General features: G+C 42.9%; 1 protein-coding gene across 1 annotated transcript in view; it reads left to right on the top strand.

The window, feature by feature from the left end:
* Htt (huntingtin) overlaps positions 1-26,844 on the top strand; it is a 142,279-nt gene that overhangs the window by 84,714 nt on the left and 30,721 nt on the right. Inside the window, exons 34-46 of the mRNA XM_032915843.1 lie at positions 2,546-2,601; positions 3,420-3,568; positions 7,385-7,521; positions 9,299-9,415; positions 11,313-11,435; positions 11,704-11,939; positions 13,024-13,166; positions 17,001-17,208; positions 22,436-22,574; positions 24,436-24,615; positions 24,720-24,896; positions 25,111-25,187; positions 26,561-26,699. Coding sequence (XP_032771734.1) covers positions 2,546-2,601; positions 3,420-3,568; positions 7,385-7,521; positions 9,299-9,415; positions 11,313-11,435; positions 11,704-11,939; positions 13,024-13,166; positions 17,001-17,208; positions 22,436-22,574; positions 24,436-24,615; positions 24,720-24,896; positions 25,111-25,187; positions 26,561-26,699 — 1,881 coding nt within the window. The remainder of the gene's footprint in view (positions 1-2,545; positions 2,602-3,419; positions 3,569-7,384; positions 7,522-9,298; positions 9,416-11,312; positions 11,436-11,703; positions 11,940-13,023; positions 13,167-17,000; positions 17,209-22,435; positions 22,575-24,435; positions 24,616-24,719; positions 24,897-25,110; positions 25,188-26,560; positions 26,700-26,844) is intronic.

Genomic DNA, 26,844 nt, shown 5'->3' with positions numbered 1-26,844 from the left:
AGTAGGCTTTAGAAATTTCCAGAAGTTTCTATATCTGTATACCTACTTGTAACTTTAAAATAAGCTGTTTTTAATTTGTAAGATATAATTTAAGATTTATTTTGGTGGGCCAGGTCATTTATGCAAAATTCAGACTTCTTAAAAACAGGTGATCATCAGCCGAGCAGTGATAGTGCACACCTTTATTCCCAGCACTCTGGAGGCAGAGGCAGGCAAATGTCTGAGTTCAAGGCTAGCCTAGTCTACAGAATGAGTTTCAGGATACTCAGGGCTGTACAGAGAAATCTTGTCTCAATAAACTAAAAACAAATAAATAAAATAGAGAAGCAAGCAATCACTTTGATAAGAAAAGCTTCTTTTATAGCCTTGGGCAAGTTCTCAGGACTTGGGCCCAAAGGCAGTCAGATTCTTTGCTAAAATATCACAAGAATGGTCTCTCGCCCATTTGATAATAGAGATCTTGTTTCTTTCTGAACCCTCAGGATCCAGGCTCTGCTCAGCACTGTCTCCTAGGCTCCTACTAGAACTGCCCATCAAGCTCTGCTTAAAGCATGTAAAGCTTTCCTATTCCAAAGTTCCAAAGTTTTTCACTTTCCTTCAAAGCAACATAGTCAGGTTCTTTACAACACCTTGGTCCTTGTAGCAAGTTGCGAATTACTTTTTATTCCTTTGATATAAGATACAAAAGCAAAAAATCATATAGAAAACTCATTTTGCCTTGTGATTCTAGAGAAATTAGAGTTCATCATGAGGGCCAGAGACATGGCTCAGCAGTTAAGAGCACTTGCTGCTTTTCTAGAAGACCCAGACTTGATTTCTGGGGAGTCTGACACCTTATGGCTTCTGCAGGTGCATATTACTTGGGCATACTTGCAGGCAAGACATTAACGCATAAAATCCTAAATTAAAAAGTCCACTGTGGCAGGGAGCCATGGCTGCAGAGCCCTGGAGCAGGAACCAGAAAGCTGTTATCTCCTCCCACAAGCAGGAAGCAAAGAGAATGAGCTGAAGTAGGTGAGGCTGTGTAAGCTCCTGTCCTGTACCCAGTGACATACTTTCTTCAGCCAGGCCTAACCTCCTGAAAGTGACCTGACCTCCCAAACAGCATGTCAGCGGGCAGCCGTGCAGTTAAGTACCAGAACCTATGAGAAGTTTCTTATTCAGACCACCATAGCGCGCCTCCTTCATTTCCATACCCCCACAGCCTGGTGTGCAGTTGTGGGCCGTGGACTGTAGAGGAGTCAGGGCTGGGGCTGTACCAAGAGGATAGGAACACCTATAAGACATGCCTTTCTTCTGACTATCCTACTTCTTCTCACCAGATGTAGAAATTGTAGTCTATTTGGGCCATCTAGCATAGACATAAAAAACAAAACAAAAAATCTTGCCAGTAGATATGTTAGGAAGACTTGATTTGGCTATCTTACCAGATAATCTCTCTAGTCGTTCCATTCTCTCCTTAAAGAGTGTTTCCTTTAAAGCAGAAAGTTAATCTCTTTTCTTCATAAGATTTTTTACCTGTAACTTAACATTGAAAAGACTCCCAGGTCGGGGATTTAGCTCAGCGGTAGAGCACTTGCCTAGCAAGCGCAAGGCCCTGGGTTTGGTCCCCAGCTCCGAAAAAAAAAAAAAAAAAAAAAAAAGAAGAAGAAGAAGAAAAAAAAAAAGACTCCCCAGCTTCCAGTTTCTTGTGTGCTGTGCCCATGTCTGCATGTATGTCCTTCACTTGGGCCCCTGAACCTCGACTAGCAAAGCTTTCTGACCCAACCACTGGTGGGTAGTCTGTTTCCCTTACCATGAGCACTGTAGCCTCCTGTTTGATTCAGTGGCTTTCATTAGTGATGCCTTAGAGGTGTAAATGCAGAAAGTGGGTATTAACTCAGTTTAGATACAATTTTACTAAGCACCCGCTCCAGATCTGTGCATGCTCCAGATCTGAAAAGCAGCGTTAACTCTGTAGTTCATATGTGGGAGCTTCTGTCAGGGTGAGTGAGGTGAAGTAGACCTGCTTATCATTCCAAATACTGTCATTGTTCCTAGAGTTGTCCTTTCCTCCTGTCTCCTCTGCATGTGTCACGGTCAGTATCCAGACACTGTGTGCTGCAGGGCTCCTGCTGTTGGTTCTCTACTCTCTAGACACAGAGTCTTCCAGATAGGATTATGAGTAACAGCTGATGGTTCCTGGAGTTTATGACTTATTTTCCCAGTAAGGACTCATCTCTGTATTAGCCACTTTGTTTTGTGAGACAGAGGCCCACCATGTAGCCCAGGCTGGCCTCAAACTTCCATCTGCCTGCCGTAGTTTCCCTTGTGCTGGGATCTCAGGCCTGTACCCACCTGTCTGCCTTGACCGGTGTGTTCCTAAAGGCATGCCTGAAAGAACTCTGCCCTTCTCTGATCTCAGAGCAGCTCTGAGAACTTGCTTATAAACCAGCTAATCTTCTGTGTAGGTGTTGTGAATAGTTCACCGATCAGTCCAGGAAATGGTACCCAGCTTGTACGCGGTAAGCCTGTGACTGACGGCAGCTTTTCTTCCCTGCATTAGGTGTTCATCGGGTTTGTGCTGAAGCAGTTTGAGTACATTGAAGTGGGCCAGTTCAGGTACTGGTGTTTACTTACTTCAGTGGTCGTCCTTGTTATGGACACCCCTGTGCCCAGTGGAGTCTGATGTGCATGCTTTCCATGGTCTCTCCTCTGACGACCACCTGCTGAAAACCTTTCTCCAGACCTCCTTAGAAGCAGTTGTGCGTCTAATCATTAGTGTGTTTTCATTTCACATTCAGACTGCGTGATGATGGTAACAGGCTACTAAGTGCCATCTTACCCAGTGGGACCTGTTCCCTAGCTTTAGAGGAAGCACTTTTAGGTCATGGTTTAGTACAGGGAGTGATTGTGATCTTTAGCTGCATTACCTGTAGTTTTTCTTGTTAGACATTAAAGCTTTAATAATCTTGCAGTATATATAACAGATTTCTAATGTTTGAAAATTACAGTACTTAACAAGTAGTTCATAAAGCACAACATTGGCAGGTTTTGTGAGTGTCACTGGGATCTAAAGGCCCAGCTCTGTTCTGATTATGTAACACCTTGACTCTGTAGTTTTGACCAGGGAACATTTTCTCCTTGGTGCCTGAACTTTTTCAGGAGAGGAAAGGAAAATGAAGAGCTAGAAAGATCTTAACTGCTGGCATCGGGTGCTTAAGGTGCCTCTCCCTTGCTGCAGCTTCACCATCATAACCACCAGACTCTCCTTGTGGCAGGAAGACCAAGGGTGCAGTGGGATTGAACGAGATTGCAGAGTCTGCTTTAACTTAGTATTTTCCCCTGAGGTTGACTCTTGACTTATTTTATGCTGTGTATGCAAATTACATGTCTTAATTTTTAAAAAGAAATGTCTAAATGGGTGTCTTCATTTCTAGGGAATCAGAGGCAATTATTCCAAATATATTTTTCTTCCTGGTACTATTATCTTATGAGCGCTACCATTCAAAACAGATCATTGGAATTCCTAAAATCATCCAGCTATGTGATGGCATCATGGCCAGTGGAAGGAAGGCTGTTACACATGGTAATTAATGGGCTACATCTGTGCTTGTCCTCGGTCTTACCTTCATCCAATTTTACTGCAAGTGCTCTCTCTCTCTCTCTCTCTCTCTCTCTCTCTCTCTCTCTCTCTCTCTCTCTGTGTGTGTGTGTGTGTGTGTGTGTGTGTGTGTGTGTGTGTGTGTATGCACACACAGGTTAGAGATGAGTAAGAACAAAAGCACAGCACATTGCTTACTCATAGAAATTTGTAAACTACTTGGAGAAACAATAAAAAATAGTGACATCATTAAAGTATAGATGGATTCTGATAAATGCCTCTGTTTATGAAGAAAAGTTTTTATTTTGACATTTTTATTTGCTTTGGTGTTTTTTAGAGAGGGCATAGACTCAGATCTATGTGCCCCATATGTGCCAAGCACTTTACCTCCGATCACACATCTAGACTCACAAAATTTTAAATTTAGCTTGTCACAGTCAAATTTTGACTTTTGTGTTAATGTTGTGGTTTTGTTGTTTGGTTTGTTTGTTTGTTTATTTGTTTCTCAAGGCAGACTTTCAAGTGTAGCTCTGACTGTCCTGGAACTAACTCTATAGACCAACCTGGACTTTACAGAGATCCTCTTACCTCTGCCTCCTGAGTGCTGGGATTAAAGATGCGCTCTAACCCTGCATAGCATTTTTTTTTTTTTGAGACAAGTTCTGATATAGCCCATGCTGACTTGAATTCATTATGAAACCAAGGAAAACCTAGAACTCCTGATCCTCCTTCTACCTGCTGAGTGCTGGGATTACAGGCATGCTTACCACTCCTGGTTTATAAAGTGCAGGGACTGAGTCCAGGGCTTTATGCATGCTACTCAAAGCATTCTACAAGGGACCTGCGTTTCTTGCCCATGCATTTCATTTCTTTTCCTTTTGTTTGTTTTTGTTTTAGACAGGCTTTTCTATGTAACAGCCCTGGCTATCCTGGAAATCACTTTGTAAACCAGGCTGACCTCAGACTCACAGAGGTCCATCTGCCTCTGCATCTAAGTTCTGGGATTAAAGCTGTATACCACAAAACCCAGCTATAAACTCTGATTCCTTTTCAATAGTTTTGGCATTGTAATTGGACATTTTCTTGGGGATTTTCTGTCTTGACACATATATTTTAGAAGAGAGGCTATTCATTGCTTAATAAACTACATTTTGAATTCTGTATCTATCTGTATTTTGTAAGCTTGTAACGTAATTAAAAAGTTAATGAATTAGAACTATAGGGAAACTAAAGTTCTCTTTACACATTGGCTCTTTGTTTGTTTTAGTTTTGGCTTTTTTTTTTTTTTTTTTTTTTTGGAGCTGGGAACCAACCTTGGGGCCTTCGCTTGCTAGGCAAGCGCTCTACCACTGAGCTAAATCCCCAACCCCTGGTTTAGGCTTTTTGAGACAGGGTTCTCTTTGCAGTTCTGGCTATCCTAGAATTTGCTCTGCAGACCAGACTGGCCTTGAACTCACAGAGATCTGCCTGCCTCTGTCTCTTAAGTGTACCACCATGGCCTGGCTGCACACTGGCTCTTTACCCCGCACTTCCTCGGGTTCATGCCATGGCTGCCTGATTATTTTATTGAAGCTTAAATAAGTCCTTAATAAACAGTCACTCAGCTATCCCCCTCTAGCCTGTAAAAGGAGGTTCAGTGTGTATTTTAGGAATGTTCAGTAGCTAATCATGATAGTGTATGCCTCCGTTAGTGGCATTCATGATGTGGAGACATGAGGACCGTGAGCTGCAGCCAGCTTGGGCTGTTGAGCCAGATCCTGGCTTGTGCAGAAGCAGCAATGACTAAAAAGAATATGTTGTGATGTTTTTCTTTAAATTTTAACACTGGATTTCTAGCCTTTCCCTCTTGTATTCTCCCTGCTCCTTTCCCAAGAGTCTAGAGCAGTGGTTCTCAGTCATCCTAGTGCTACTGTGGCCATTTAATGCAGTTCTTCATGTTGTGATGACACCCCAGCCATAAAATTATTTTGTTGCTACTTCATAACTGTAATTTTGCTACTATTATGAATTGTAATATAAATACCTGATGTTCAGGGTATCTGATATGAGGCCCCTGTGAAAGCGTCATTTGAGAACTGCCCCAGGGGAGGTCTGGACACACAGGTTGAGAACCACTTGTTGTAGAGACGTTTGACTCTTGGTGGAGGTGCGTCTTAAGGGCTTTGCAGACCCCACAAGTGAGAATGGCAGAGAAACCCCACCCACTACATACATCTACAGGGGAACATACACTGAGCAGAGGCAGTGATGGGCTGCCTTTCAATCTTTCTAAGTTAAACCATCAGCTTTACTTCTGTTCATGCTTTATCAGAGCACAGATCGTGAAATGCTTAGCAATTGATGGATGATTTAGTTAAAAATGCAAATGTCAGATACACTGACCTGCAGCAGGAGTGATGGCTTAGTGGTTAAGAGACCTGGCTGCTCTTCCAGAGGACCTGGGTTCACTTTCAAGCACATACAAGGTGGCTCACAACTGTCCAGTTCTAGGGGATTCATTACCTTCTGATTTCTGAGGTAGTGTACAGACATGTAGTGTACAGACATACATGCAGGCAAAACGCTCATCACATATAAATAATAAAGTAAAAATTAGGGAGAGATGGCTCTGCAGTTAAATCACTGACTGCTCTTCCAGAGAACTTGAGTTCAATTCCTAGCAACCACATGGTGGCTCACAACCATCAGTAATGGGATCTGATACCCTATCCTGGTGTGTCTGAAGACAGCTGCTGTGTACTCATATACATAAAATAAATAACTACTTTTTTTAAGTTTCCTGAACATTTACTGTCTTTGGACTGAGAGTTAGTGGCAGTCAGCCAGTTTACTTTATTCCTGGGTGCTTGAACATCTGAAGGAAGTTCAGCAAGCAATTAAATACGAGTATATTATGTAGCCCTGAGGGTCAGAATATGTACGTGTTGTTACCACGGAGCACCAGAGAGTGTGTGTGTGTGTGTGTGTGTGTGTGTGTGTGTGTGTGTGTGTGTGTGTGTGTGCGTGCGCGTGCATGGAGGGTTAGCGAGGGTCAGAGTTGGTGGGGGAGAGTATCATTGAGGGTCAGAATGTGTGTTTGCACATATATGTGTATCCATATCACTGAGTACTTGTGAACATGTCACTGAAGATTAGGGTGTTTGTTCATGTTACTAAAAGCCAGAATATACGTATGTTTGTCGGCAGGTATTGGTGTGCTTCATGCCAGTTAGAACCATTTCTTTTATAGTTCTTTCCTATGCCATACTATTACACCAGTGAATTTAGTTTGTCTCTTATTTTAGACCAGGATGAGTAAAACCTTAAGAAAAATCTTGATCTAATGAGTCAATTTTTAACTTAAAACAAATATAATAATCTAATACTGTGACTTAAATGTATTCAGTAGCCACGATATTTATCATCTTTTAAAGTAAATCAGGTACATTATGCATAGTCTAGGGAGGTTGCTATTTTGATTATTTGGGATGTTTTCTTATTTTCAAATTGACTTTGATTTCATCCACTTTTTGTCAGAAATGACACTGCAGTAGAAATAGAAACTATGTTCTGTGTTGCTGTTAAAGGACTTTACAAGCTGTCAGTGTTGAGAGGAAGAACCGTGGCACCCTACAGTAGGGTGAGGGCGGTTTCAAATACACTTTAGCAATCCCAGTCAGCCCTTTCTGTAAGCCAAGTACCAACGAAGGTTCCCCTTCTTCTTTTTTTTTTTTTTTTTAAGGCTCTTTGGAGTCCTGATACCTGCCTCTCAGGAGTCATTGTCACATGTGGTCTCATTTCCTCACTCTTTTGTGCCTGTAGCTATTCCTGCGCTGCAGCCCATTGTCCATGACCTCTTTGTGTTAAGAGGAACAAATAAAGCTGATGCAGGGAAAGAGCTTGAAACCCAGAAGGAGGTGGTGGTCTCAATGCTGTTACGACTCATCCAGTACCATCAGGTAAGAGGAAAGTATAATTTCATCACCGATGTGGAGAGACAAACCATGGCCCTGAGACCGGGTGTGTGTTGACCAGTCTCAGGAGCATTGGATTCTCTGGAACCTGCAGAAATGGCAGTAAGAGGGTACAGTGCACTAGGGTCAGAGCTGGCACAGCCCCAGAAGGGTAGCAGACATGTGACTGACTGTTATAATTTCAATCAAGATATTAAATGTACAGCGGCTATGTATTCTCAAACACGGCTCAAGGATCAGGTAATTGACGGTATTAATCTAAACCATTAACATTTTAAAATAGTAAAAACTTCAAATCTGAAATACATAGCATATTTACCTCTATCTTGACATAGTCATGGTCTCTACTTTGTTTTGGTTTGTTTTTGTTATTGTTCTTTTGAGACAGGATTTCTCTGTATAACAGTCCTCGCTATCCTGGGCTGACCTTGCAGACTAGGCTAGCCTTAAACTCACAGAGATTTGCCTGCCTTTGCCTCCAGAGTGTTGAGAGTGAAGGAGTACACCAACGCGCCTGGACAGTCATTTTCTTTTTATCTGTACTCATTTCTAGTTTTGTCTCCCTTAAGCTGGAGCATGAATTTTAAATGCTTTGAGTCAGCCCATGTCTGCAAATAGAGTTTTTAACATTTGTGTCCTTTCAAACTTTGTACTTTTTTATTCCTCTCTTATTTTGTTGTTCCTTTCAGCTGCCTGTTTCAGAAACTTCATAAAACCACAAGCCTTTTTCAAAGAAACAGTACTTTCTTTGTTTCATTTATGTTTTGATCAATCTTTGTAATAGTTTATTGAATATTTAATGCTTAGTTAAGCCAAGGCATAGAGTAGTTTAAGAGTAAGCACATGACTTTGCTAAGCACAGTGGGGTAGTAGTGCCTTGGGAGTAGAATACCACTTGTGCCTGTTCAACGGGGCCTCGGTATGCCCCGGGGAGATGCTTGAGTGCCCAGGAAAGATTCTTGTGTAGCACAAGCACTACATGAACCTGGGAGCAAGAAGCTTTGGGGGATGGAGTAGTTGGGTTAGGCTTTATATTGTCCCTGAGGTAGTGTGTATCTTTTGTTTTGGTTTGGTTTAGTTTTGGTTTGGGTTTTTTGAGATGAAAACAGGAGTTTAGTTTTTGTGGGCTCTCTGGTCTGTTGTAGCACCAAAGTGGATACAGGCTATGGTGTGGCAGTGCTCCAGTAAAACGCTGTCTACAAAATGGCAATGTCTGTGTTACAAGCCTCTGCCAGGCCACAGGTTATCTATTTAGAATGACTAAAATGACCTCCAGTAAACTTACACTGAGCTTTGCATGACTGTTGCAAGTGAGGGCCACTCAAAAATAAGATGTCTTTTGCAAAGAGCACTGAGGTGGATTTAAAGTACATAGGAATATTAAATTGTCCCACAGAGTGTTTAGTCAAGGGTGCCTTTGAGTTTTCCTGCAGATTAATGTAAGTTTGATTTTCACGTGATCCCGTCTTTGTTTCTGAAATGTTAAAATACCATAGGAATAACACCCGTCAGGAGTCTTCTTGAGCCCAACATGGCTCACGTATCACTGTGGGTCTTACTGCATCCCTTCTTGTGACTTTTTGTTCCCTTCACATTCACATGTCACAGGGTGAAGAGTGTGTGGTTTTCACAGTCTTCCCTGGGGATTATAGCTCTTTGAACCTTAGAGTTACCCAGCTAAGCTGGGACCAGTGTGGGACATGGGAAAGTGGAGGGGCCCTGGGCCAGGAAGCATTCTGATCCTACACAAACTTTCTTGTAGGTGCTAGAGATGTTCATCCTCGTCCTGCAGCAGTGCCACAAAGAGAATGAGGACAAGTGGAAACGGCTCTCTCGGCAGGTCGCAGACATCATCCTGCCCATGTTAGCCAAGCAGCAGGTTTGTCCTCATGGCCCTGGTTTGCCATCATGTAGTGTGATTTATTTCAGAATGGACTGGGATGCTTATGAAGGTTGGTTGTGATCATTATATCCTGATAGGTTCTTGTTTTGAAAGTTGGTCTTGGTGCTGGTTGTGGAGAAAGTGGCTTCTTTTGTTCCCATTACCCTTTGAGCCTGAAATTGCTTTCTCACTTTATAAGTGAGGAAACAAAGGGTCAGAGAGGTTATCGACATTTTCCATCCTCACAGAGCGTGAGGGGGATGGGTCTCTAGTTGGTTGGCCCAGTTCTGAGTTGAAAACTGAGTACTTTCTTATTTTGTTATTCTGACTCCTGTATTCTGGTAAATCAGGTATTTTATTTGATCCTTAGCTTTCTTTATGTTTGTTTATTTGTTTTTCTTATCACTGTTTTCATATTCCTTCTTTTTATTTAATCTCTTTTTTTACAATCCAGATTTTATTCCCTTCCCAGTCCACTCTCTGACTGTTCCACATCCCATACCTCCTCCCCACACTCCCTGTCTCCATGAGGATGTACCCACCCCCTACTTCCCACCCTACTAGACCTCCCTGGGGCCTCGAGTCTCTGGAGGGTTAGGTGCATCTTCTCTGACTGGACCCAGACCTGGCAGTCCTCTGCTGTATATGTGTTGGGGGCCTAACCAGGTGGTCTAGTGTCTGAGAGATCTCGAGGGTCCAAGTTTTTCTTATCACTTACCAAGTAACCTAGCAGTTTTTTATTACTTAGTCAGAATTTCTGTAATCAAATGATCTTACTAGTTAATTAAGAAAATGCAGGGGTTGGGGTTTAGCTCAGTGGTAGAGCGCTTGCCTAGGAAGTGCAAGGCCCTGGGGTCGGTCCCCAGCTCCGAAAAAAAGAACCAAAAAAAAAAAAAAGAAAGAAAGAAAATGCAGTAGTCTGCCTTGCCTTATCTTGTGGAAGCAAACAACCCTGGCTTCTAAACTGTGTGGGCCCTAGAACCCAGGAACCTGTGTGTCTCTCACCATAGCAACATTACATTCTATAGAAGATAGAATACAGATAGCCTGGCTATAGACAATCTTACCAGAAAGCCTGGGCAGCTGTCAGATGCATCTCTGGCCATATTTGGAATGAAACTTCTATCAGATATTAAGGACTGCTTTGAAATAGGTTCTATAGAAAGCACAAGGTAGCCATGTTTCTCAGCATTTCATAAACACTTGTGGGCATACTCTGTCAGAGTTACTGTCTTCATATGCTAGGCAGTATTGCAAGGACTGATAGGAAGTATTTCACTGGACAAATGTATTAAAAGCAGTGCTCTCCCACTGCAGAATGAAGCTTTCATTGAGACAGACAATGGATAATAAATCAGATAACAAAGAAATAAATACATTATTAAAAGTGTATACAGTATCAGAGGATAGTAGTTTTGATGGTAGAGGAGGAGGGTAGTGTCAGGGTAGAGAATGCATTTGTCATTCTGACAATGACAAAAAGAGAAAGCCTTTTGTAGGAGGTAACATCTGAGTAGACATGAAGGAAGCTGATTCTAGCAGATACCTGCAAGAGAGTGCTTCAGGCAGGGCAGAGAGCAGAGCAAGTCCCCTGAGATTGCAGCCTGACAATTGGATACAAGAAGCTAGTTACAGGAAAAGGAAGGACAGGGGGGCAGACATGGAGACAGCGTCCCGAAGCTTTGCTAAGGTTACTGCTGAGAGTAAAGTGCAGCAGATACACTGTCCTGAAAATAGGGTCATTGCTGAAAGTAAAATGCTTTTAACTTTTAACAGAGAGCATGTGATCAGCAAGATGGTAATGGTGTGTCCCCCGAGGTGCAGTAATGATGTGTGTTTAAACTGCCATTTCCATTGGATTGCACAGACATGTCCGTGATGCTTAATTCCACAGATGCATATTGACTCTCATGAAGCCCTTGGAGTATTAAATACCTTGTTTGAGATTTTGGCTCCTTCCTCCCTACGTCCTGTGGACATGCTTTTGCGGAGTATGTTCATCACTCCAAGCACAATGGTGAGTCTCTCCATACACTCCGGATGCACTGGAGGATAGGTCCCACCCAGATCTGCCACAGCTGGCAAGGTAGAACTTAAGAATTTGCATTTTACCAATTCTCCACCTGAGTCTGATCCTGCTTCTCTGGGACCATACTTGAAACCAGTGCTGTAGGGACTTTCTGGTGAAGATGTAAATTGGGGTGATTTTCATCCATGGAAGTGACAACCAGGGAAAATTCAATCATCTTTCCTTAGCTTTAACCTATGCATTTTCTTTTTTTTAGGCATCTGTAAGCACTGTGCAGCTGTGGATATCTGGAATCCTAGCCATTCTGAGGGTTCTCATTTCCCAGTCAACCGAAGACATTGTTCTTTCTCGTATTCAGGAGCTCTCCTTCTCTCCATATTTAATTTCCTGTCCAGTAATTAACAGGTTAAGGGATGGAGACAGTAATCCAACACTAGGAGAACGCAGTGAAGGGAAACAAGTAAAGAATTTGCCAGAAGATACATTCTCAAGGTATGCTTTCTATCTGAACCTGTAAACTGGCCATGTTGGTCCATGGTCTCTAAGCAGCGGTGGCCAACAGTTTTGCCTTATGTGTAAGTAAGTATACTGAGGGCCTCAGACCCATGGAGGCCAGAGGAAGGCATTGAACCCCTGGAATTTCAGTTGCAGGTAGTTGAAGCTGTCGTGTGGGTTCTGGGAACTGAGCCTGGGTTCTCTGCCCAAGCAGCAAGTTCCTTTGAACCCTGATTCTTACTCGAACCTACCTCTTCAAAGGCCTTTTTTTCATGTCTTTCCTAAGGTCTGTCTCATTCTAGCTTGGTGACAGACTTGACCAGAGTGTCACCATGATCAAGGAAAGGTGGCCTGCCCTGCATGCAGCATAGTAAGGGGTGGATTAATTGCCTGTAGAGTGGTTAAGCCATGAAAAGCAGCCCTGTACTTATTTTTACCATGTGCTACTTGAAGAACCTTTCATTGCCAGGGTGAATAGCATCTACCATATCCCTTCAGGATCAACTCAGTGCTCCTTCCCCCATGGTGTGGTAGTGCTTCCAGGGCAGTGACAGGGGTGTCTGCTTAGGCACTTGTCAACACTTTGCATGGAGAAATATCTGCCCACTCCTAGAGCCTTCACTGAGTTAGAGCTGTGCTGCAGACCTGCTCCTTAGGGCCTCACATATTTTCAGGGGCAGCACCTGTAGTATCTGTAAACAAACACATTGCCTTTGTGTTTGCAGGTCCAACTGGCAGCCCATTGCTTTCCCTCCACAAGGTTGAAGCAGTGGCTAAAACTGAGTTACACTAAGTTTCTATGGCAAATTGCTATCTCATGTCTATGTAACACTCCTACAGCTGATAAAGTGCAAAAAAAAAAAAAAGAAAGAAAAAAACCACTTGTCATTTTGCCTTGATGGGCCTTTGAAAGTGGTGTGATTACCGTCTCACATTTAAAGAAGGTGATATAGAGAGAAGCGGAGACTTAGTTGTGTTTTCTTACTTTACACAAACTAATGGTCTTTATTTCACACTTGGGGTTAACACAAGCTCACTGGTAATGACCTAATATGCTGTTCTGTGCTCCCTTTCTTGGAAGGTTTCTTTTACAGCTGGTTGGTATTCTTCTGGAAGACATTGTTACAAAACAGCTCAAAGTGGACATGAGTGAACAGCAGCATACATTCTATTGCCAAGAGCTCGGCACGCTGCTCATGTGTCTGATCCACATATTCAAATCTGGTGAGTGACCCCGATTAGACTGTGTCCATCGAAGCTGTTCTCCATACTCTGTGTGCCACGTGAGAACGTGATGATGGCAGGAGTGAACCTAACCATATGGTCCAGCAATCACACTGACAGGCAGATGCCTAAAGGCTGGAGAGCAGAGCACTTGGGGATAGCTGTACCGAGTCTTCATAACAGCGTTCATTGCACAGCTAAGCAGCAGCAGCCCTGACAGCTGTAGGCAGGCTGGTTGAGAAGCCAGATATGGCACAGACATAAGGTATGTGTTAAATGTGCCTATGAATGGAACATTCTTCAACCTGAAAAAGTAAAATCATTCTGACATAAGAGATGACATGGAGTGTTGGAGACATAGCTTAGCATTTAGGAGTATTTGCTATTCTTGCAGAAGACCCACCTTCGCTTCCCAGTGAAGAGGCTCACAGTCACCTGTAACTCCAGTTCCTGGGATCTGTTGCCCTTTTCTAGACTCTACCAGCACCAGCACATGCACAAGGAGCATATACATACATGCAGGCAAAACACTCACATACATAACATTAAAAAGCCAACACAGGTGACCCTTGAAGACATTGTGCTAAGCAAAATAAGCCAGGCACAAAAAGGCGGACACTATTTCATTTATAAGAGATACTCAGAGTACTCCAAATCTAGAGACAAATCCAATATGGTGATTGCCGGTGGCTTAGAAGAGGGATTTAATGCCTTTGGAATTTCAGTTTTACAAGATGATGGTGATGTTGTAAATATAAATGCATATAAATATAAATGCATACCAGAACTATATATTTAAAAATTATCAAGGTGGCAAATTTTATTTTATATGAATTTTACCACAGTTAAAATAATTGGAGGCCAGTAGGCCTTAGTAGATACAGGTGTTTGTAACCAACCCTGACAACATGAATGTGATCTCTAAGACCAGCATGGCAGAAGAAGAGAATTAACTACTTCCAGGTTACTCTCTGACCTCCACGTACATGCACCCCACCACCACCACCAGTAAACAAATGTAAAATAATCAGACAAAACCTAAAGATTGATGCTGGGAATGTAGCTCCATTGATAGTGATTGCCAAACATGTACAAAACCCTGGTTTTGATTTCTCCCTAACCTAAGCGTGATGGCACACACCTGTAATTTCAGTATTTGCCTGGTGGAGGCAGGAGAATCAGACGTTCAAACTCATCCCCAGCTACAGAGTTTGCAGCAGGACTGACCTAAATGAAGACCTGTGTTAAAAAGAATGTTTTTAAACCTGCTTGTATAATTGGTGGGGTGTAGGTTGCAGTGTGATACGGACTTCATTCTGAGGTCTTCATAGCATATTTCCACGTTCCCGCTGTGTCCTCTGTCTTGGCCTTCTTTAGTGGGCTCATTTTGTGTGGCAGAAGAGTGACCTCTAGCCACCGCAGTCTGAGCCTCTGAAGTATGCTGATTGGCCTCCATTAACCCATGGAGGCAGCTACATTGTGAGCTCCCGGCTGCTTTGACCAGCTTGAGCAGCCTTCCCTTGATGGGTAGATTGACTGCTTGGCAGAAAGAAAGAGAAATAGGTGAGGAATGGGTAGTTTGCTGCCAGTGAAGCTGTGGCAGGGTGTTTCTCCAGTCAGAGGTGTTCCTATGTTTGGGTTTCTATGTGCATTTTGTGTACATATCTTGGAGGAAAAGGTGGTTACTGCCCTTAGCCTTCATTCAACAGGACTTATATTCTGACCTGTTGTTAAACTGGGCTCTTATGTACTGGGTCGAGACAAGCAGATGTGCTTTGTGCCTTTGTAGAACTTCACACTCAGTAGGGAGGGCGATACACCAATACACAACCACTATCCCAGGAAGTTCATTGATAAACATTTCTGCGGGTGCCTGGTTAGCGTACCCAAAGCGGTCAGCAGAACCAGCCTTTGGAGTTTGAAGAACAGACTAGAGAGATGGAATTGAAAACAGTAGACAGGAAAGCTAAGTGCCCAGGTGAGCCAGAGAGAAAGGCCTCGTGTGGACTCTCTCCCTGATATGCTGGCACCCTCGGCACAGTAGTGTGCCAGCATTTAACTTTGATAATAGACGCTAGTTTCAAACTATATCTCTTCCTAATATTGATTTTTTTAAAGGTATTGTTTGTTTTCTAAAGATTTATTTACTTATTTGTTGTGTGCGTATGAGAGAGAGAGACAGAGAGACAGAAAGGTATGTGCATGCCAGGGTGGACAACTCCTCCAGAGTCTGTTCTTTCTTTCTACCTTGTTTTGAGGCAAGCACTTTTGTTTCTGTGACTGCACTGTCAGCAAGAGCTATTCCCCAATCCTCCTGTCCCTGCCTTCCATTTTGCCATAGGAGTTAAAGGCCCACTCACACAGCTGACACTTTATATAGGTTTGGGGGTCAGCCTTGTACAGTGAGTGTTCTTACCCACTGAGCCATCTTTCTGGCCCTTAAAGGTCCTTTGATTTGTGCTCCATTGAGTACTACAAGAAATTGAAAGTCAAAAAGGAATGTCTTTATGAATAGCAAGTTGTTTTCAGTTTGTTGGTCATTTTACTACTTTGCATTGATTGGCTTGGATCTAATAGCAGAAGAGCTTTCTCTTACTTTCTTTGGATGGCAATGTCTGTTGGGTCCTGCTCACCTGGTGGACTGACTGCCTTGTGGTTTGACTACTTACTCTCCACTTGCTCTAGCTTCGATTGCTTCTTTTTTCAGAAACTTCAAGGAAGAACAAAACTCAAGGGAATATTTTAGTGTATGTTGTGTCAGTGTTGTCCAGCAAAACTTAAGTGAAATTGGCGGGCAAGTGTCTGCACCCACACAGTGACCTTTAGCTGCCGTGTGACTGGGTAGCTAAAATGCAGATAACATATCTTAGGTACTTTGTGATTTTGCTTGACTTTACCTTAAATAGCTTCATGTAGTCAGTGGTTCCCCTTTTCAGCATGCATACATTCTTCTGGAGGAACCTTCCCTGGTTAGACATACAGGCTTTCCCTAGTGCTGTTAGGTTGTAGATACGTGTCTATTTCTTGTTTAGTATGACACTAGGTGGCAGAACTACTTACTGTTTGGGTATTTGCTTGGTCTCAAGCTGAGGTTGAAGTAAATCGGTTCTGTGTTTATAAAGTGTTTAGGTCTCTTGACGATTATCCTGTTTGCTCCTTGTGTGTTTGTCTGCTGAATTGGCTATGGCTCAATTCTGTGTTCTCCCAACTGTGGCCTGAGTCCTTTCCCCCTCTGATGGTTGGCTCTTTCTGGTTACCTGTGTCCAGGCTTCCACGGTAGCTGTTTTGGGGCTCCTAAAGAATGTGGCAATCAGCAGAGGTGCAAAAGTGATCTGATCTATTAAATAAGTTTAGTGTCTGTTTCTGCTTAGAATAGTTAAGAGTTTGGGGCTGGGGAAAAGCCTTAATCAGAGAAGTGCTTGCAGTACGAAGTATGAAACCTGAGTTTGGATTCCTAGCACCTGTGTAAAATATCAGGCACAGCTTCTGTACCCCGAGCAGACACTGGCGATATCAAGATCCACAGCACTCCTTGGCGGCCAGTCTATCTAATCAGTGAGCTCCAGCTCTGGGTTCCATGCAAGAGACCTCAAAAAATAAGATGGGGAAGTAATATTGACCCTACATCAACCTTTAACTTCAACATATATGTAACCAGGTATACACATGCATCCACATGTACATATGTACACATGCACACACACACAAGTCACAATTTTCTAAGTGCCAAGTGCTGAAAGGACAATGAATAGTGCTGGTCACCTGGCACTGGACCAGGTTAAACAGTAGAGGCATTCCCCATAATCTATTTTTCTTATTTTTGTTTGTTTATAGGAATGTTCCGGAGAATCACAGCCGCTGCCACTAGACTCTTCACCAGTGATGGCTGTGAAGGCAGCTTCTATACTCTAGATAGCCTGAATGCACGGGTGCGAGCCATGGTGCCCACACACCCAGCTCTGGTACTGCTCTGGTGTCAGATCCTACTGCTCATCAACCACACTGACCACCGATGGTGGGCTGAGGTGCAGCAGACGCCCAAGTAGGTGCCCAGCTTCCCAGGGCCAGGCACCAGCTCAGTGTTTGGCCCAAGGCTCAGCTGCTATGAGAGCATTCTTATTTTCTATTCTTCATAACGCTTTGTAAAATTCAGACTGCATATTAATCTTTCTTTCATGGGTACTGTTTTGTAGGGAAATGTGGTCTGGCTACAGGCATTCAAACTAAACTTTTTCACTGTGATTTTCTTTGACAAGCTCTTTGACACTGTCCCATCGTTTTTGCTCTGCTTGTCAGGCTCTGTCCCTCCTGCTACGTCCTACGGCTTTCATTGGTTCTACAGCCAGACATGTTGCAATGTCTTAACTTTGTTATGATTAAATGTGTTCTGGGTATTCTTAGATAATGAAGTAATTATTTAGCAAATTTCGAAACTGATTGGAAGTATTTTATTAATTTATTTTTATTATTCAGATAGACTGTTTCTGGTTGTGGGTGGCCCTCTTTTTTTGCAAAGAGTTTTTAGGCTTAAACCTCAGTGCTAACTCACTGACTTACTCAGATTTCTCAGCATGTTTGGAAGTAAAAGCTATGAGCCCTGACGAGTCAGTCCTCAGTGTGGTTTCTGGACAGGTTATGAGCCCTTCCGAGCAAGTTTTTCTTAAGGAAAAGTATAGGTGAGATTAGCTCCTCAGCTTGGTGCAGAGGACCAGGACCTCCCATCCAAACCAAACGTTTACATCCCTGTGTGGGAATTTACTGCCTGTCTGTGATGTGCTCTTTATAATGGCATCTGCAAAGGAAATAGAAATGCTACTTTCTGCCCCCAACATGTGATCACTTGGGTAGATACCCACAACATCGTTTGAAATGCTTAGAAGAGTTCTTAGGCCTGTCACATTAACTGAGCATTCTAAGAGCCAGTGGACAGGAATCCAGTTACATAGCTCTCTGATTCTTATATGTACATGTAAATCAGTCTTGAAGCTGCTTAAAACATTTCAGCCCAGGAAGCTTCATAGGGGCTAGGAATTTGCATATATTCCAGGCCCCTGCTCCTACCAATGCTGCTGTTCCACAGATACTCAGAGCACAGGAGTGTCTCTGTGTCACCAGTGTTCATTCCTTTCTTCTTTGTTTCTTTCTTTTCTATTTTTCCCTTTTTAAAAAAAAATTTTTATAAAACTTTTTTTAATTGAAATAGAATCACATCACTTTCATGCTCCAAAGCCTCCTCTATACCACTCATTCTCATACTGATAGCCTTTTCTTCTTTTATTTGTTACATAAACATGTATATATGTATGTATGTATATATGTTTGTGTACAAGTATGTATACATTTAACTTGCTATGTCTGATTTTGTTACTTGTGTTTATATGGATTCAGGGTTGGCTCCTCTGCATTGGACAACCAATAAGCAGGCTCATCCCTGGGAGAGACTAATTCTCCTTCCCAAAAGTTATTAGCTACCTATATCTTTTTGTCTAGGGATAAGCTCTATGAAATTTTCCCCCACCCATATTAATATATCCATGGATACTGCCTTTATTGTGGTCTTGTTTGTGTATCCATTTCTCTCCCAGATTGCTTCACAGCAGACTTTCTGTATTCTGGCCCTTACAATCTTTCGGCCTCCTCTTTCATAATGTCCCCTGAAGGAGCTGTGATGTAGATGTATCCATTGGGCTAGACTCCCCACAGCCCATCGATCTCTACATTTTCTCCAGCTGTGGCTTTCTGTGATTGCCTCCATTTGCTATAGACGGGTCTCTTGGTGGGGTGGTAGCTGATTGAAGCTCACAGCTGGGTACAGTGGAGTATATCTTTAGTCTCAGCTTTCAGGAGGCAGAAGTAGGTGGACCTCAGTGAATTCAAGGCCAGCCTGTTCCACATTCCAAGTTCCAGGCCTCCCAGGGCTACACAGTGAGAACTTGTCTCAAACAAACAAAAAACTGGCAGCTCTGGCCTTAGCAAGGTGGCTCAGTGGGTAAAGATACTTACTGTTAACCCTGAGACTTGAGTTCCAACCCAAAATCCCACATGGTAGAAAGAGAGTCCATCCCCATATGTTGTCTTGGTGCACAAACACACAAATAATTTGTTTAAAGACTTAAAAACAAAAATAATTGGGGAGTGAGGACTTGCCGTAGGTTTCCAGGAGTCTAGTGGACACCCAGGCCTGAGTTGTGTTAGGTAAGACATAGGGTGTAGAGCCTAGGTTGACTGTAGATGAGCCAAGAAGGCAGGAAAAGGTAGGAATGGCTCCAGCCCACTTAAAGCATAGTTCTCAGCAGCATCTGCCCACCCCGTTGGTGTATAATAGTGTTGAAAATTAAAAGACATGCAATGGTTTGTTCAAGAGGAAATGGGTTTGACCTTAACTGATGTCAGTGGACACAGTGAAGCATCTGTCATAAAAGACAAAAGGGTTGCATTCATAGAAGAGAACAAGTAGGGCAAGGGAATTCACTTTAGAATCCTTGGTTATGCTCTGGATCTGCAATATGAGACTGCTAGGATGATTATTATTGGTAGTCATAACTATGAGGATGAGCTTGGTGTGAGTGGTCGCTTTGTGGTTGTGAACATGCTCAGGAGACAACTGTTCCAGGGTTTAGAGTGAAGTGTTCTCTAGAATCATTCTTCCTTACTGCAGCCAAAGGAATGTGTGTATGTAAGTATTCAGACTGCAGTAAAGTTTTGTGTGAGTGTGCAGTGTCTGTCCAGGTAGAATATATGGTATGTACCTAGTTTGCATGTGCAAAGTGTGTTCACGGATTCCAAGATGACCAATATTAATAGTTGAATGCAGGCAAAAGTCAGGGGCTGTTCATTGAACGGTTCCTTCAGCTTTTCTGTCTGACATTTTCAATAAAAAGGGGGACGATGGTGGAAGAGAAGCAATCGGAGGCAGCTCGTCGGAGTCTTACTGTAGGGGTAGAGCTGTGAGAAATGGGATCGTAGTTTATTTTCATTTTTATTCTTGTGTGTCTGTCTCTTTGTATCTTTGTCTCTCAGTCTGTCCTGTCTATGTGTGAATGTGTGTGACTGTGCCTTAGCCCATGTGTAGAGGTCAGAGGACAGCTTTCAGGAGTCAGTCCTCTTCCTCCACTTGGGATCCAGGGATCAAGCTCAGGTTGCCAGGCTTGTGCAACAAGTGCTTATCCTTGCTGAGCTACCTGACCAGTGCAAGGGGGTCCTAGTAATAGAAGTAACAGTAACGTTTACCCAGAAGGACCACAGATCTGAGTGTACACCAACTTCCTTGAGTTGGTGAATGTGGGGTTTAGACACAAACATTGGTTTTATGGTGGTAGTTATAACGTAGTCTTTCAAAGTTGAAATTACAGCTTCTTTCTTTTCTTCCTTCTTTCCTTCCTTCTTTATTATGTGCCTGTGAGTGTGTCTGCCAGGTGAGATCACCTAGAACTGGAGTTACAGACAGTAGTAGGCCACCATGTAGGTGCTCAGAATTGAACCCATGTTCTCTGGAAAAATAGCCAGTGCTGTTAACCACTAAGCTATCCCTCCACCACCAAAATGACCATTTCTCACCATCCTCAGTATATTAAAATGAGGAGGCTATCTATCGCTTTTGGTTGTTAGTGCAGTCTTCTTCAGAGGAGCCTCCCATGCTTCTCCTCATTTGCCTAGATCTCAGGCTCTGCTCTTAGGTAGCTCCTACTCCTCAGTGTCTGGGTCATAATTGAGCATTATTTGATTAATATCTGTCTCCTTTCTATGGTTGCTGTTATATTTCAGTCAGTACCATTTCACATTCAAACCAAATCAGTGTCTCCTGCTAATTATTTAATTGCAAATCCCACCTATTGTACTTGAGTAGTTCTTTGCTGTACGTGTAGCTGTGAGTGTAAGCTACAAAGCTCCAATGGTGAAAGGGCAGGTGCTCTGTAAGTCTCTTCACTGACATAGGATGCCTGTGAAATGCCTTTTGTACTGGCTGCTGTCACGTACAGACAGTACCATCATTCTAGGAAGCTCCCTCTTGTCCCTTTACAGCCATCCCATCCCTGTGCCCAGAGCAGAAGTCCATGGAAATGAACTCTGCATCTATCTGGGTGTTGATCAGCACCCTGTGTTTAAAATTTACTCCAGTGTTGGTGGTGCTGGTGGTGGTGGTGCTGATGATGATGGAAGAGAAAGAGGAGGAGGTGGAGGAGGAGGTGGAGGTGGTGGAGGTGGAGTTGGTGGTGATGGTGGTAGAGGTGGAGGAGGAGGAGGAGGAGGTGGTGGTGGAGGAGGTGGAGGAGGAGGTGGAGGTGGTGGAGGTGGCGGTGGAGGAGGAGGAGGCAGCAGTGGTGGAGGTGGAGATGGAGGAGGTGGCGGTGGAGGAGGAGGAGGCAGCAGTGGTGGAGGTGGAGGAGGAGGAGGCAGCAGTGGTGGAGGTGGAGGAGGAGGAGGCAGCAGTGGTGGAGGTGGAGGAGGAGGAGGCAGTGGTGGAGGTGGTCTGTGTGATGAGCTCCTGCACTTGCTGAGTGGAGTGGGTCCCACTGTAGGTGCACAGGTTACTCAGAAATAGTTGGCAGCTCTGTCAGAACTTTAGCCTGCAGCACGTACTTTATCCATTATCTTTCAGTACTGAGGTACAGGATTGGTTAACAGATTTTAAGTGTGCTTGCTCTCCTGTGACCTTTGCCCCTATTGAGACTGAGCAAAAGATTGGAAATGTGTCAGACATTATCTTTTAAATACTTGTCTATAACTAAGAGTCTCCATGGTTGTATTTAGAAAGGAGAAAGATGCAGTGAGAAAGGAGTATGAAGTGGAGTAACCACCGTTCTGTAGTAGAGAGGAAGCACTTCGAACAGTAATTCCACAACCAGAACCTGCTCACGCTGTAGTATGTTTGAAAATGAGTAGGAAAGTGTGAAACGAGGCTTCTCCCTGGCACTTGACAATGTTTGTAGAACATGAGGAATATCAAAACAGCTTCTCCATTATCAAACATGGCCTGTGTGAATTCTGGAATGGACATGTTATTTGGAATTGCAGCTTTAAATAGTGGGTTTTGAGCCTCAGTCAAGTACTGTAATCATCTGGCTGCTAAACTCTCTTGTGTACTTTAATATTTTCTAAGAACAGAAGTCTGAGGTGCATAAGCACACACCACCAGCCTGATGTAGCAATATTTGGAATAACTTGTGGGTTTAAGAGGGAAACTCAGGCATAGCTTTTTTGTTCAGTGTTGTGTGTCTACGTTTGCTGCTCTCCCAGACATTCCCTCATTGCTTCTTCACGCCTTGTAGGAGACACAGTCTGTCCTGCACGAAGTCACTAAACCCCCAGATATCTGCTGAAGAGGATTCTGGCTCAGCAGCTCAGCTTGGAATGTGCAATAGAGAAATAGTACGAAGAGGGGCCCTTATTCTCTTCTGTGATTATGTCGTAAGTGTGATAATTGCCCATGGGGGCTGTTATGGTAGGGGTGGCATAGATAGATGCTGCTTGTGTGCACCTGCTGGGCAACCAGATTGTTCACTGCACCAGATACACCAAAGCTGAGGAGAGGTAGCAATGTTTACTCTGGAGTGTAGTTAGAGCAGGCTGGGCTCATCCTTGTCTAAATTTCTAAGTTGATCTTCCAAAGCTTTCACTCAGGCACCACTGGTTTATCACTTTCCCAGGAACTTGGTGCCTGGCACATAGCTGGGCAGTTCTTGTCACACTGTGTAGACCAGGCTAACTTGAAACTCACAGTGGGGACCTGGCTGGTATCAAACTCATAGAGATTCCCCCTCCAGCCTCCTGACTGCCGGGATTAAAGATGTGTGCCACCATTCTCAGCAAATCCTACATGAATTTAACAAAGCTGAGTTTGGAGTAATTTTTTCCAGTTATTTTGTTGGAAAGACATTAAGTGTTGTCATTGGATTTTTAACTAGAAAATTAGCATCACTTGTTTGATATCTGAAAACGAGTCTTCTGTAATCATACTGATCTAAGTAAGTTACTGTTACATTTTAATCTGGATTTGCTGCCTTTTTTTTCTTTTAACAAACTTGGAATCACATATACATTGCTATCATGGAACATAATGGCTTTTAGAAGTCTGACCCAAAGGAAAAAGCAGACTTGAGCCAGCTGTGAGCATAGGCAGTCTTAGGTAGTAGCTTTTCTAATGTTCACTGCTTTTGAGCCAGGGTGCACTGCCCAGAGCAGGCCACATGTTCATAATCCTCCCGCCTCAGCCTCCTGAGTGCTGGCACTGTACATGTGTGCCACGATGCTCAGCCTAATCGCTCTTTACTTGACACTCCCAATATTGAAGTCATTTTTATATTTTGTTCCATTTTTGAGAAATGTGGTATAGTGGTGTTTTTTACAAAGAAAGAATAATTTTATAATTTAATACTATCCAAATAGTTGCAAGTGAAAAATATTAGCATTAACCAGATGTCAAAGATTCGATCAGGCTTTGGCTTCTGTCTAGGATTATGAACTAATCCTACAAATGGAAAGGTTGCATATTTTGTTTGTTTGTTTGTTTTGGTCAATTTTTATTTTATTCAAGATAGGGTTTCTCTTTATAGCCTTGGCTGTCTTGGAATTCACTCTGTAGACCAGGCTAACCTCATACCCTGAAACTTGTAGAGGTCTGCCTGCCTCTGCCTCCCAGGGGCTGGGACTAAGATGTGCATCACCACCTCCCAGCAGGTTACCTGTATTTTTAACTATGGTTGTTATTTATTTTTCTTATTAACAAACAAAAAAACCTTAAGTGACATTTTCCCATGTATTGGGCAGCTGTGTTTTTTGATTCAGGAACTCTATCAAATCTGTGGCATTTATTGTCTGTTTTGTCCACTGAGCATCACAGACAGAGTAAGTAAAGCAGCCCATGCTAGGCTGGCCTGCAACCTGGTGGCAAGTTCTATTCCAACATGGGGCTTCCTTTGTTTCCATGCATGCAAACTCCAGGCCAGTCACTAGGGAGGGCTACACCAGACTGCTCACCTTGCTCCTGTGGGCAGCTACCTCTTGGCATGTCCAAGGAGCCAATTCTCTGATATTGAGGCATTTGCTAGTGTCTCTGGGAGCTGGACATTGCCCTCAGTTCTTGGCTCCTGTGGCCTCTACCACATGTGATCGAGGTGTGAGGCTCTGTAAGTTTCCTTCCTTTCTCTCATTTACTTGTACTCAGACACTTGTTTTCACCAAGGCAAAATTTGTATTTGGAGTGTGTTTTTCTTACACTTTGGAGCCTTCTTGTCTACTTGAAGTGTATCTTTTATTATATCTTTTCTAGTGTCAGAATCTCCATGACTCAGAACACTTAACATGGCTCATTGTGAATCACATTCAAGATCTGATCAGCTTGTCCCACGAGCCTCCAGTTCAAGACTTTATTAGTGCCATTCATCGTAATTCTGCAGCTAGTGGTCTTTTTATCCAGGCAATTCAGTCTCGCTGTGAAAATCTTTCAACTGTAAGTCTTTAGCCTGCCAGTTTGCTTTGTCCAACTTACTGGGATTTTGTCAGTGCCAGTTACAAGTCTGAGGAATATTAAATTTTGTTCCTTCTCAACATTAGCCAACCACTCTGAAGAAAACACTTCAGTGCTTGGAAGGCATCCATCTCAGCCAGTCTGGTGCTGTGCTCACGCTGTATGTGGACAGGCTACTGGGCACCCCTTTCCGTGCGCTGGCTCGCATGGTCGACACCCTGGCCTGTCGCCGAGTAGAAATGCTTTTGGCTGCAAATTTACAGGTACTGAGAAATGGTGATTCATATCAAAACTTAGAAAGTCAATCAAAACATTTGGTCTGCTGACCTGGTCTTGATTAGCCACTGACAAGAGCATGTGTGCAATGTTTGTTATTTGTGTGTCTGACCAACGTCTCTTACTAGATACACTGTGCGTAGCACTTTATCCTATTTAAGTGCATATCACAAAAGCCCTGATGTGTTCTTGTCTGTGTAGAGCAGCATGGCCCAGTTGCCAGAGGAAGAACTGAACAGAATCCAGGAACACCTCCAGAACACTGGGCTTGCACAAAGGTAAGACTGTAGCATGGGGTACTGGCATTTGGGTATTAACACATAGATATGTACAGGAACAAAGAGGCAGGCAAAGGAATTAGTGTAGAGTGAGTTCACTGCAGCAGTGCCACAGTAGAGCTGGCTGTCTAAATGTCACATGAAAGTCTCACTGTAGTAGACATGAAGAAGTAGCAATCAAACACCTGTTGCACACACGAGGTGCTCCTGAACTTTCTGACTGTTGAAGGGATAAGAAATGTGTTTGTTGCCTCTGCTCCTGGACCCTTTAGGAATGGGAATAAACATAGAACCTAATTGCTAGGTTAGAAGGAATAAATATGAGAGCTCTACTTGGCTCTTGGCATGTACACATGGTATTTGTGTATTGTTAAGTGACCTCTCTTCATAGCAATTCTTTTGCCTATTTGTTTGAAAGTCTTTTAGAAACCTTTATTAGAAACATTTCAATCTGAAGTATAAGTGTAGTTCCTTAGTCAAGATAAACTAAGAAAAACTTTTACCTCTTCTCCGCCATTGTTAATAGGATAGGGAGCATATGTGCATAAAAGAGGGTGGTTCTCTCATAACTTTAATCTTAGAGTTTTTATGAGGGTGTTTCATAATGGGACAGGGCATAGTCTAGATAATTTTTTTCAGTCTGCAAAGCCACACAATGTTGTCATTTGACATACATAGTATCACATTAGTTTTGGATAGTAAGAGAATAAATTGTCATTGTGTTTGACAATAGATGTAATCAGAGGCCAAGATGAGGAAGGTTATGACATCATAAATTATATTGATATAATTATTAATCATTATATAATGATATAATCATGATTATGATTATCATAAATATCTTTGGGCCAGATGAAATGATTTTTCTGTGAAGTGACCCTTCCTAATGAAATGAATTGTGTCATTATGGAGCATTAAATGGAGTTTGTGCACTTGGATCTTAGAAGAATTTATCTGTTTTGTATATATTACAAATATGATGGCTAGGAATGTGTAATTCAGTGATAGAGCACTTGTCTAGCATGCACAAGTCCCTGGGTTCCATCTCTAATACTGCCAAGAAAACGAAGAGTAGAATAGAATAGCTTTATTAGCTGTTATATATTGTATTGCCTCATGGAATGTTGGGCATAAATGAAACTTCCGCAAAATATCAGTGAGGTATAAATTGTGGTAATTTAAAGTAAGTAGGGCCTAAGTGTGTGTCGTGACTTTAGGATGTTGAAGGGAAAGGTCAAACATGTGCACCTTGTTAAGAAGCTGCTTCTGCTTGTTGGTATTACATGTTTCTAGAACTCACCTGTGTACAAATTGAGTTTCAGACTAAAGAATAAACTCTGGTTTATTTTACTCTGGTTTTGTTTGTATTTCAGACACCAAAGGCTCTATTCACTGCTGGACAGATTCCGACTCTCTACTGTGCAGGACTCACTTAGCCCCTTGCCCCCAGTCACTTCCCACCCTCTGGATGGGGATGGGCACACATCCCTGGAAACAGTGAATCCGGACAAAGTAAGTGTCCAGTATGTCTAAGTATGATGGCCAGAGACCATGTGCAGACAATGGCAGCCTCTGTCTCTAGTCAGGATGATAATGGTGACTATCAGCACACATGGGCCCCTGACATGCAGCTCAGGTCATCAGCTGCCCTGCTTGG

This window comes from Rattus rattus, chromosome 11, assembly GCF_011064425.1.
Source record: "Rattus rattus isolate New Zealand chromosome 11, Rrattus_CSIRO_v1, whole genome shotgun sequence".
In the NCBI taxonomy this organism is placed as follows: Eukaryota; Metazoa; Chordata; class Mammalia; order Rodentia; family Muridae; genus Rattus; species Rattus rattus.
Note: the sequence above shows the minus strand (reverse complement) of the source record. Positions and strands in the feature narration are given on the sequence as shown.